At 37.6% G+C, this 12828-nt stretch overlaps 1 protein-coding gene across 4 annotated transcripts in view; it reads right to left on the bottom strand.

The window, feature by feature from the left end:
* The window catches only part of SLC12A2 (solute carrier family 12 member 2), a 59179-nt gene that overhangs the window by 33787 nt on the left and 12564 nt on the right, over nucleotides 1-12828 (bottom strand). For all 4 annotated transcript variants that reach the window (XM_069880320.1, XM_069880321.1, XM_069880318.1 and 1 more), the window contains exons 2-6: nucleotides 6123-6242; nucleotides 5771-5846; nucleotides 5061-5156; nucleotides 3169-3308; nucleotides 1522-1632 (exon numbers count right to left, since the gene is read on the bottom strand). In XM_069880320.1, coding sequence (XP_069736421.1) covers nucleotides 1522-1632; nucleotides 3169-3308; nucleotides 5061-5156; nucleotides 5771-5846; nucleotides 6123-6242 — 543 coding nt within the window. The remainder of the gene's footprint in view (nucleotides 1-1521; nucleotides 1633-3168; nucleotides 3309-5060; nucleotides 5157-5770; nucleotides 5847-6122; nucleotides 6243-12828) is intronic.

Here is a 12828-nt window from a genome sequence, read left to right as displayed (position 1 = left end):
GTTTGACAGATTCAGTTGCTTGCCATTGCTCCCATTTGATTCTTCCATAAGGCAGAAACCAAGTCAACAAGCCTTGATTATTGTAGTGAGCACAGAATTTTTGAAAACTACCTATTTCCTAATGAAGGTGAAACTGCAGTGATATCACAGTCCAGTTTTGACATAGAAATATTAGACACAGCTGTATTTCTGTGCAAGCTATTGTTACAGAATCATTCAAGCTATAAAGCAAAGGCAGGATAGTTCTTTTCACTTTAAGTGATAGTGGCCAGAGGGTTAATAACAACTAATTCATTCAAAGGAAAAACTAAATGGTTAAGATTAAAGAGGACAGTATTGTTCGAAGTCAGGTGCATAAAGATATCAAATTCAAGTAACAGATAGCAAAGGACTACCTCAGAAAGGTAAACATTTTTTAAGGAAGTGTGCTGTTAGATTTAGAAGTACATGCCAAAGTCAATTTCTGTAGATTCTTTTCTCCCTGTGGTAGATTCAACGAATACACTTGATTTTCACTTTTTTTCTACAATCCCTATTTCTAGGGCTGGATGCAACAATGAGGGAAAACAAAAACTTCTCTCATTTCAGATATGAACAACATCACCATCTTGACACAGGAGCATACCAAACCATTAGAACACTTACAAGAAGTTCCTCCCATTGTCTCTCACTGCAGAAAATAGGAGCTACTGTGAACCAAATAGCAAATGGGAAGGGAGATCAAGTGAGGCTCTTAATTACTTTTGAGCACATTATGAATGGATGTTCAGAAAAAGCCTCCCATGTGTAGGAAGCAGTGAGGAAACTAAACTGCCTGGTAATGCAGAGCAGATTATTAGTAAGGCACCCTCTCTATTAAGGTATCCTAAAATCTGTACTTGTTTGTTCCCACAATCAGAGTTGACCTAAGACTAGGTAGCTACAACAACATGAGGGAAGTAGGCACTCTCTCCTACACATTCAACACCATCAATGTTCACAACCCTCTGCAATGCTGGGCCTGGCAACATGACAGTGCATCAGACTGTCTGGCTGTTTCCAAGTCAAAACAAAGCCAGAAAAAATGTGGAAGGGAAGGTTAAGAACACTGGGTTTGAGTTGACAGAAATTACACAACCTTAGACTGAGTTCAGCTCCAGCCCTGTATTTTCCAACCACAAAGCTCATTTGAAGTTTCCAGTGAGTGAAAAGTTCCATGCTAATGCTCTTACCTTTTCTTATGGTGCTGCAGTTGCCCCGAACAGGGTAATACTATTCACCTACTTGACAGTGTCATTAAGAAGAGATTATGCCAGTTTTTAGGTTCTTGTAGATGCTAAAGCTTTCAGCTGAGCGAAGTGGTCTAAGGTCAAATGCTGTCCAGACCTGCACATGCCAATCCACTGCCCACTGACTGACTTCAAACATACCATGTATGCAATACCGAATGCATCAAATGTACCAAAAATAAATAAAATTGCTGAAGTCAAAACCAGAATCAAAACTATGAAGAAAACAAAAGAAAAAGTGGTAGTTCCTTACTTTTGCTTCCCATTCCATTCCAGCAACAGAAATACCGAGCAGTATTACCACTGTGATAGCCCCTATGATTCTGATATCATTCATTTCATCAATCATCAACGTTCCATTTTCCTAAAAAAAAAAAAAAACACAACTTTATCAAGTACTTACCTTCTCGACTGCAGAATAGTATTTTATTGATTGTTATTTAATAATAGAGCTAACTTCTGTGCCACGAATTTACTAATTTTGAATTCCCTGTATGGATAAAAGAAATTTGTTTTTCCCTTGTTTTAAACCACCGAATCTTCTAAACGAACATTATCATTCCTATTCATAACCCATCCCCAAAGAGAATAGCCTGTCTTCAGCTTCCAGAGAATTAGATTAATCAGCAAGGCAACTGCTACCATCTTGCACCTACACATCTACTTTACTTGTTCCATATTACTCTTAATTCTTTAAATGTACTCCAAACTTCTTCCTACCTACAGAAAGTATGGTTGAGCTCTTCTCGGTATTACATTTAGTCAAAAAATACAACAGAAATATAACTTGGTTGTGTTTAAATTAAGGAATTGCTTTTAACAAGCAGGACTCCTTTGAAAACAAGCTTAACACTAATAACTATCACTTACAAGGAACAGTTCACCAATAAGAATCTCAGCATTAACAATTTATGATTCTGTGTCATGTATGTAACTGCCGCCCTTCTCAACAACTACCTTGGACCTCACCACAATTTTACACTGTATTTTTTCAGGGAGGTAAACCGTGTCAGAAGTTTCCATTTGACACCAATGCCAATTTTAGTTTTGCTGTAAGGCTTCTGATTTACATTGTATTTTACCAATATATCAGTAGTAACCTTGTATCTCATTCCATGTCTTTGAACTTGTCAGGGCAACCCAGAGTATCAATACATGCTAGGGGATGAAGGGATTGAGAGAAGCCATGTTGAGAAGGAGTCTGGGGTACTAGTGGGTGAAAAGCTGGACATGAACTGACAGCATGTGCTCATAAAGGCAACTGTATCTTGGACTATATCAAAAGAAACACGGACAGCAGGTCAAAGGAGTTGATTCTGCTCCTCTACTCTGCTCTGGTGAGCTCCCACCTGGAGTACTGCATCCAGCTCTGGATCCCTCAGTACAAGACAGATATGGACCTGTTGAAGCAGGTCCAGAGGAGAGCCACAAAAATGGTCAGGATGGAACACCTCTCCTATGAAGGTAGGTTGAGAAAGTTGCGGTTGTTCAGTCTGAAGAAGAGAATGGTCTGGGGAGGCCTTTCAGTACTTAAAGGAGACTTAGAAGAAAGATGGTGAAAGACTTTTTAGCAGGGCATGTAGCAGTAGGACAACGGGTAATGGTTTTAAACAAAAAGGTTGATTTGGACTACACATAAGGAGGAAAATTTTTATGATGAGGAACGTGAAACACGGGGACAGGTTGCCCAGGGAAGCTGTAGATATGCATTCCTGGAAAATTCAAAGTCTGGTTGGACAGGGCTCTGAGCAAACTGATCTGGTTGACCTACGCATTGCAGGGTGACTGTACTTGATGACCTTTGGATGTCAGTTCCAACCTAAACCATTCTATGATTAGATGACCACTCACACTTGCATAAAGGACAGTTTAATCAATATAAACACTATCATCCATCTACCTTGAGCAGCTCCACAACTGTCTCTGCAAAGCCAACAACATACATTGCTACTGCAACAGCATTGGCAAATGCAAAAATCAGACCTATGGCACCACCAAACTCTGGCCCCAGACTTCGGGAAATTAAGTAATATGCTCCCCCTGAAAGGAAAAAAGAAAAAAACAAAAACAAAACCAAAAAACACAGCATGAAACAGCCTAAGAATAAACAGTCATCAGTAACTTAATGTTTACATTAAGATGATGTTACTTATTATTGCATCTGCCCTGATGTATTACAAAATAACCCAAAAGTCAGTGTTTTAGGGACAGGCTTGCTTAAGTTTCAAGAATATATTTCAGGCTTTTATGAGGCACCAGTTTGAAATAATTACCTAACTCAAGTAGCACAGTTATTATTCTGCTACACAAATAGTTCTGTGGTTAAAAAACAAATTGTAAAATATAAGCAACTGTATTACCAGGCTTTTCATTTCAAACTACTCAAAGCATTTGTGCATGGTTCTACTATCACACATTTTCATTAGCTATAGCTCAAGCAACTGGAAAAGTAGTCAGTAGTAAACCCACTCACATTCCAAACCTCCATGAGCTGTTTCTTAAAGCTCTTTTGTTAATGAAATTTTCTGCCCTCCACTGAGGCTCTCAAAACACTCACATGACTACTCAATTTTTCAGAAACTACACTTTGGACTTTAAAGCACAACAAATACAACATCTTAAACCCCACCTGACAAAGTATCTACAGAGTATCTACAGCACTAGAGAAGAGTAAAAATTTTTAAGCAGAAGTACATTCCTGCAATTTAAGCTTTCTAGAAGCAACAAAAATTTACAATAGGAAAACCTAAATTTCACTGCATTACAGTTCTTGTGCAAAGCATATGTAGGTATCCAGACTTGACATACTTTCCAAAATGAGAATGTTAACCTAAGCAAAATATTAGTGTAATGTAAAATTTTCATAGGAACAATTGCGATTTTATTCTACAGTTCTTCCTATTTGGCATTTCAAGTTTTCTAATTAAGTAATATAAAAAAGCTCTCATAAGAATAAGAAAAATCCACTATGCATAAAGCAATTTAAGAAACATACAGGGCATTTAAAAACTATGCTTAGCATATAGCTGACCCTTCTGGTTGGGTCTGTTTACTTAGTGATAGTGAGGTTTTCTTTCCTCATTCTTAGTGAAGAGAATTTTATTAGCTTTTAATTTAATTCCACTACATTTTCTACTAGCAGCAGTCTTGTAACATCATAATGCAGTCTGAGTGTGTCAGAGGCACCAGCCACTTATAAAACCATTTTGTAGGAATTTCTGACAATAGCATACAAACTATTAAACAGAAAAAGTCATCAACTTCAGGAAACCTGAAAATACTCAAGAGTTTCAAAAATTCTGTATATTAAAAAAAAAAAAAATCACAATAGAACAGGTCCTTTTGTATATTCTCATGTAGATACAGCATATCTTCTTATACAATGTATTTTTTCACTAGTGAGTTTCAAGACACACACAAGCACACTCTTAATCAGCCAGTGCAGAACTACGAGAACGTTAAGACATTATTCATTCCTTAGATGTGTGTCTCTAAAATGTTTGTATTCCAAAAAGTACAAATAATGTTTCTTCCACAGTGGAAAAACAAGCCACTGGGAATCAAATCTGTACACTAATTAATGACTTTCCATTAATTACATGACTGCTTAATCAAATATAAAACATAAGAAAGGCTCTGCTTATCAGAAAACTAACTCTTCCCTACATTTCATCCATACTGTTTTGTCCCTGATGCTAAAAAAAAAAAAGGAAAATAAATTAGACGTTACATCCTTAAGTTGTATACTTCAGGGTCATGAAAGCTTTAAAAGCTTTATGAAAGTAGGTTTACCTCCTCTTACAAATCCATTGGTGGCTATTGCTGAAGTAGACAGTCCCGTGATAGTTGTTACAACAGTGGCCATTCCAATAACCAAGACAGACAGCCCTATTGGAAAAAGCAGAAAGGAAGGATCTAAGTCTAGCGGTATTAAAATGTACAAATCTTCAACTTAACCTGGTTTAAAGAATTAAGTCTTGCAAATACAACAAAATTTAATGTGTGGTCCCACACATTCAAGCAAAAGGCTTCTTCCACTACCCTTTTGTACAGAGAGAGTTCCAGGATATAAACAAAACTGGAAAATGTTCTACTTATTCAGGAGAGTAAAAGCTGTATCCTAGACCTTCAAGAAAACACATGAATTTTTTGGATAGATACTTTCCGCAGTTCAATACTAACTTAAGCCTTGAAAGAAAATGGTTTATATACTAGAGTCTACAGACAGATTTTAACAACCGGCGACCAGAAACATATCTCTACAGTTCACTGAAGACTTTTAACTTATAACTTTCAATTTTAAATTACATACCATATAGCTAAATGAAAAAGTCTAAGTAACTTCACACTGCTTAAAGTCTTCCTAAGAGTAAATTACTTTGAAAAGTGTCAATATGAAAGTCATTTGCTATCCCTATTTGAAGTGTAAGTTCAGGATCAATACCGCTTTTGGATCACATTTGAAAGTCACAGAAATACAGTTCTACCATTAGTACCCATACCTATCCCAGCTTGTCCTACAATCCATGACAGTCTGATGAAGAGCATCACACCCCAGATATTTAACATACATCGTACCTAGGACAAAACAGAAATTTTACATAGTTTAGATCTTAGATCAGCAGTCATTTTCACCAATTATTCATTTCAATTTTTAACATTGTCAAAATTATCTCACTGTGTTTCCTCACCACTTTTCAGATTATTCACAAGAATACATTTTTTAATTAGACAAGTTTAAATTTGATTGAAAGAAAAAAGGGAACCTATCAAAACATATCCAAAAAAGAAAGAAAAGAAGGTTATTAAAAAGATTTAACTGTAAGAAACTGAAGAACTATAGACCAAACTTACCAATACACCTTTTATCCAGCCAAATTTGACCACTCCTTTGCTATCAGGTGCATAAGTGGCAGCTGCTTCCTCGGCTGCTGTGCCTTCTTCACCATTTGCGTAGCCATCTTCAAAGGGCTCCTTTGGGGAGGGAAAAAAAAATTTCTTTTATGTTATTAAAAGAGCAGAGAGGACATTTAATACTTGAATTGTATAAAAAAACCTATCTACTTGTGCAAACAGAAAAATTAGAAAATAGCATGGCAGATGTTTTAAGCTTTTCCTTTATCCTCCTTGCATAAGACACATCTCACAGATTTTTAGGAATATAAAACAATCTTTTACAGACAACTTGGGTATTCTGCTTCAGTTAGTGCAGACTGTTAGCAGTCAGAGTAATTAGTATTTTTAAGAACCAGTTCTACAGCTCTAAGAAACAAACACCTGGCCTTTTCAAAGAGCTACAAGGTTTCAAATACGGCAACAGCTACAGCACAGGAAGTTTTCTTTCTTAATCTTTAAGTGTACAGTGCTCTACCACAAGTTACCAGTCTCAGCCATAGCATTTCCTATAGTGCAGACTTAGCTGTCATTTGATCGGTTTTTCAGGAAATAAATTATTCACTTCCCTGCAAACTATTCCACTATTCATTGTAAGGTGATGCAGCTACAAAGGAGAATGGGAGAGTGGCATTTAAGGGAGAAGGAAGGAAGAGAAGTCACTTCCCAAACACACTTCCCTGTTTTAAAAGCAAGGCATGGGAGACGCAAAAAACATCAGTCCCATACAAAGACCAACTTGTGGATTTTTTTTTTTTTTACAATTCAGCTCTCAGCCTTACAATTAAAAAATCTTAACTGTATTATAAGCATTAAAAAATATATGAGTATATGCACATGCTTTTCAAGACAGTTTTGCTCTGCCAAGCCTGCACCTAAACATTTAAACTCTTCTTTCCTACACTTGCTATAAGAAATCTACAAGAAGCACTCTAAGCAAAGTACGTTAGTTATCCAAGGCAACAAGTATAAAGAATTAATATACTAGGAAGACCCTGAATACCATTGAGACTACTACTCAACAAATCAGCTCAAGCAGCATTTGTGAGGGGCTTACAAAACATTTAAGCAAGTAGAGGTACAATCCCATTGAGGTAAAGGGTAAACTCCCATTCACAAAATAACACACAAAATAGACCAGAGTCAAATTATCTTTGGAGAATGAGTAGCATGTGGAAGGGACACAATAAGAAGGTTTAATGTGAGACAGTATTAAATTCCTCCTCCTCTTGATACATTAACACCAAAAAACCAATCATCACAGAGTCCAAACAAAATATTTACAGAACTGTTGCTTATGAAGACTGTTATCTACTTCCCCTTACAATCAGCAGTAAACATACATAGAGATTTAAAAAAAAATAAAATATATCAGATTCTGTCAACCTTATCCAAAGGTTATTAGCACAGATTCATGTCAGTGTTTCTCTCACTGACTCTCCATTATGGAATTCTTATAAAAACAGGTGTACCTGCAACACATCTGAAGATCCTGTATGGCATAAACTTCCCACCAGTAGGAAGAATCAAGATCAATATGCAGATCATTACCTTTAACTGACAGCTTGCTTAAAGAGTAGGTTTTCTTGATTCCAGAAGGATTAGAAAAAACAGTAGACAGTTATATCTGTGTTATATACATATATATTTTTATGTGTGTGTGCACATAATGTATATAATGTGTTATGCACACTAAACAGAGGCAAAAAAGAAATGTAACTAGCAATTACCCAGTTTGCTGAACTGCGTTTCTTCTGGATAGAAGAGGAATCTAATGGCTGTAACTTCTTGAGAGATCAGCATAGCCTTTGACCAGATGGATCTATTTATACTCTGACTATTTGCATTCAGGCACTCAAACCAAATCAAGCAAGAAGTGGCATGTGATCCATTTAGAGTAGCAAGAAGAACAGAGAGGACCAAAAAAAAAAGAGAGAATTACTATGCTGCTACATCTTTTACATAAAATGAACTCTAGCATCACTGTGTCAAGAAGTAGAATAATAACTAACTAGCTTTAACTTAATACATACAGTAACAAGCCACCTATTTGCTGAGCCTATACTGACCTGTCTAAAGCAAACTAAGGCTACGGAAAGACCTTTCATCAGCCTTTCCACTTAACTCAGGCATACCTGAAGCTCACAACAGAAAAGAATGAGTCTACAGACTGCCCTGCTCTGTACCCCTAAGTACTAGTCCTTCAGATTTTCCTAGAAATGCAGAAATAAACCTCATAAGATTCTGCTGTTTCCAACAACACCTGCTAGGATTTTCTTCTCGCTTCTCCCCCACCCACCTTCAGAAGGGCAGAGGAAACAAGAAAAAGAAGATCATAGAATCACAGAACCATAGAATGGTTTGGGTTGGAAGAGACCTTAAAGATCATCTAGCTCCAAACCCCCTACCATGGACAGGGACATCTCCCACCAGACCAGGCTGCTCAATGCCCCATCCAACTTGGCCTTGAGTGGCCTTGAACACTTCCAGGGATGGGGCATCCACAACTCCCCATGGCAACCTGTCCAGTGTCTCACCACCCTCACTGTGAACGATCTTTTCCTAATGTCTAATCTAAATCTTCACCCCTCCAATTTATAGCCATTCCCCCTCATCCTATCACTATATGCCCTCCCCAGCTTTCCTGTAGGCCTCTTTCAGGTACTAGAAGGCTGCCATAAGGTCTCCCCAGAGTCTTCTCTTCGCAGGCTGAACAACCCCAACTTTCTATGAGCCTGTCTTCATAGGAGAGGTGCTCCAGTCCTCTGATCATCTTCATGGTCCTTCTCTGGTCCTGTTCCAGCAGTTCCATTTCCTTCTTATGCTAGAGATTCCAGAAGTGTACACAATTCACCAGGTGAGGTCTCATGAGAGCCGAGTAGAAGGGCAGAATCACCTCCCTCGACCCGCTGGCTGCGCTTCTTTTGAAGTAGCCCAGGATACTGCTGGCCTTCTGGGCTGGAGGTGCATGTTACTGGCTCATGTCAATCTTCTCAACAGCTAGCACCCCCAAGTTCTTCTCCGCAGCGGTTGTCTTAACCACATCATCCCCTAGCCTGTACTAAAACCATGGACTGCCCTGACCCAGCTGTAGGACCTCACACTTGGTTCACATAGGCTCACTTCCCCAGCTTGTGCAGGTCCCTTTAGATGACATCCCATCCTTGCGGTGTGGCAACTGCACCACTCAGCTTGGTGTCATCTGCAAGCTTACTGAGGGTGCACACAATCTTGATGTCTATATCATTAATGAAAATATTAAACAAAAGACAGATATATAAACATGTTCACAATCATGACGACAAAACCTCCAATCAGGCATCCACAGCGTAACTGTACATTGTCATTTCTTCATATAAAATCTATTCCTATTTCTCATTATAAATTATTACATTATACCCACAAAAACCTAAATTTTGAAGTATTGCATGAAGACAGTCACATTTTTATTATCTAAGCAGTTTTATGCTTTGGCCAAGAAAACTGCCAAGATTTGATAACATCTTCTAGTACTGCAGAAAGGCGTGTCATATCTCTAACATGAAACAACAAAATTGTTCTTTGAAAAGAGTGGTCAGGGAGGATATCAAGGATGGACCAGAAGAAATGTCTATCTTCATGTCTTAAAATATTGAAATATTATATGCGACTCAAATTAATGCTGTAATATTGAGTCACTTCAAAAAAAGAAAACAGAACAAAAAAAAAAACAAAAAAAACCCAAAAAACCCCCAAACTAGGTGTTTTCATTTACTATTCATTTAAGTTTTAAGGGAAGATGGAGAATATTCTAGAACTTAAGTAACAGACAATTCAGTATTTCAGCATATCACCACAGTTGGCCACGTATTCATAAAACCTGTACACATCAACACAATGACTTTCCAGAGGTCACTTCCAACCTCAATCACCATGTACTAGCCATGCATTTTACTACAGTGCTCAAACAAGCCCATAGCTCAGTCTGTTGTACTCTGGGAAGGAGATAAGAGCTCAGAACTGATATTCTGAGTTATCAGTTACCAAATTGGCTTCAAGATATGCACACTATGAACACAATAAAGATTTGTTCTGTATGTCTTGTCTCTCCACACTAAGCAATATTTCTTAGGAAAATATTTTGAAACACGTGCAAAATCTAATAACTGAAAGGTTATTGCTGGTTATCAGTGCTAGTGGGTGCCTGATAAAGCACCAGTGAGAATAGATATTACAGGATGTGGGCACAAGAGAATTCAGCCCTTTAATGTAAGATCAAGAAAGCACCACTGTGGTCTCAGCTGTAAATAAGGCAGGCGTAGTATTTTCAGTGCTTGTGCTCATGAGGAAACAATGCTTCTACTCAAGTCACACAGTGAATGGAAAAAAATGCACCAGCAGTATTTTAGAACAGCAATACATGTGCGATAAGATCTTACTAAACAGTAAAAAACACTAACACAGTGTGAATCTGGAGGTGGTGTAACAAAAGGGGAAGAAAAGAGAGGGTTTTAGCATTTCAGAACAGAAATGCTCATATTAACACAACTTTTTAATCAAAATAATGTCTTATCTAATCTGTCTGACAATTCAGTTATGGCGTTCACTTGCACTGTTAAAGGAAAAATAAAGACACATTTACATGTTAACAATTATATCATGCATTGATAGGCATTTAGCCAAGAAATAGTTAAATTCTGTTCCTACACAGGAATTTCCATTGCTGTATCACAGTGCACTGTTCATTTCCAGTATTAGATCACAACAATAAGCTATTTGTGCCAATTGTGAATAGCCTCCACATTTATTAGAAGTGGATTAGTAAGGAGACGACTTGCAAGCCAGAAGAGATCTGAGATTTTTCACACACAGCCTGAAATACACTGGTGTATGGAAAAGTTTCTCAATAGTAAAAATTGATTTTATTTTCAGTGATAATTCTTTATAGTGGTGTATGTCATGCAGCACTTGTGACAAATTTACCTAAACTCCATCTTAATAGCAACATACTTGGGTTACGTTGAACTGTACAAGGTGGTACTAGAATAGATGCACATGAACTCTCCTATCCTTGGTTCATTTCATGTATGACCACTTGGAAGCCCCAAATAAAGGACAGGACAACCAGCAAGTTTGCACCTAAGACTATGTGTTTCTTCTTCAGGCAGACCACAAAGAAAGCAGTCTGACTTGGCATGTCCCAAGTAGTAATTAACTTCTTTAGCTAATCCTTCCTATTGACATCACTCTTGAGTGAAGAGTAATGCTAAAACAGCACCTGAGACTAGGGCACCTAACTGCTCTCCTTCCATCTCTCAACTTTGACCTGTTACAGGTTTAGCACATGCCATACAGTACGGGCTTCTTCTCACATAAATTTCTTAGAAAGAGTTCACAGTACCTTTTTCTTGGCTTAGGAGCACATTTTTTCATCAAAAGAGATACTGACAGAAAAATTCTGTACAGCAATAGGACTCTGGCCTCACCAGCTACAGTTAAAGCCTCAACAATGGGATCATGCTTTTACATGCTATGAGCTTTGTGGTTAGAGATGTTTGCAGCCATCATCATGGATAGTGGAACCCTCTTTCACAAGAGTGAGAGACTTGCACACATCTCCTGCACTCCCTCCCTGTAGCTTTCAGCATTATTGCCAAGCTGTTCACTACGCTTTACCATAACCATTTGTTTCCATCGCCCAAATATTACTTTGAGGAATTCCTTTTTGTGGAAGGAAGCAACCAGTAAAATGTAGCATCATCTAAAACATCTACATATCTGGAGGTAGTATGCCAGCTGTCTCAGTGGAAGAATTGTTACTTGTAGAGATTATACTACTAAATAGCCCAACTCTATAGCTGTACACACTTTGGACTATGGCTACTCAAGTATAGATTTTCAGAGTTACACAGCACAAAACACACGTGGAAAACAGCTTATGAACACTTGGGTTTACTTTTCTGATTCAAACATATTTCATCCAGAGTGTGAAATTAAAATGAAAGATTCAATAAAGTAATCAAACATCAGCAGAATAACTGTAGGTTTTGCCCCAGAAGATGCCAATAGTTCCAATGATTTTTAAAGACTACAAATCTTTTCTTGGATGAGCAAGCCTTCTACTTCCCCTCTGTAATGGACTTTTGGATTCTTCCTCCCACCTCACCTATGACATTTCTAATGATCTGAGTGAAATATTTTGAAAGTGCTACATGTATTGTATGCATAGAACAACTGCCTAGAATAACCCTGTGGAAACAGGTGTTTACTCTGATGCATCAGTGGCAATTTTTGCAAACAGTTTGCCCTGGCACAAATAGATTTAAGTGTGATACTATACTACCAAATAATAAGACAGATATTAAATATTGACAGTTAGGAAGCCAAACTGTAACAAACACATCGATTCTTTAAACACTGCTTTTTGAAACTTGCTTATATTTGTGGTCATAGAACTCCCAGTTTGTGCCTAAAGGTCTCTGTTAAGTTGTTCTTATGTTTTAATGTTTTTATCTAACCAGTGGTAAAAGAAATCAAGACCACTAAGTTTCCTTCAGTAAACCTCTATGGAATGGTTTTAAGTACATTGTCATCCAGGGACACAAGAGAGTCCTGTTTGTAACACTTTATCTAGAAAAGTCTCAAATTTGAGTGTATGACTGAAAATACAAAGTTTTCAGTACCCAAA

This window comes from Phaenicophaeus curvirostris, chromosome Z, assembly GCF_032191515.1.
Source record: "Phaenicophaeus curvirostris isolate KB17595 chromosome Z, BPBGC_Pcur_1.0, whole genome shotgun sequence".
In the NCBI taxonomy this organism is placed as follows: domain Eukaryota; kingdom Metazoa; phylum Chordata; class Aves; order Cuculiformes; family Cuculidae; genus Phaenicophaeus; species Phaenicophaeus curvirostris.
This window is presented reverse-complemented; position numbering and strand designations above follow the sequence as displayed.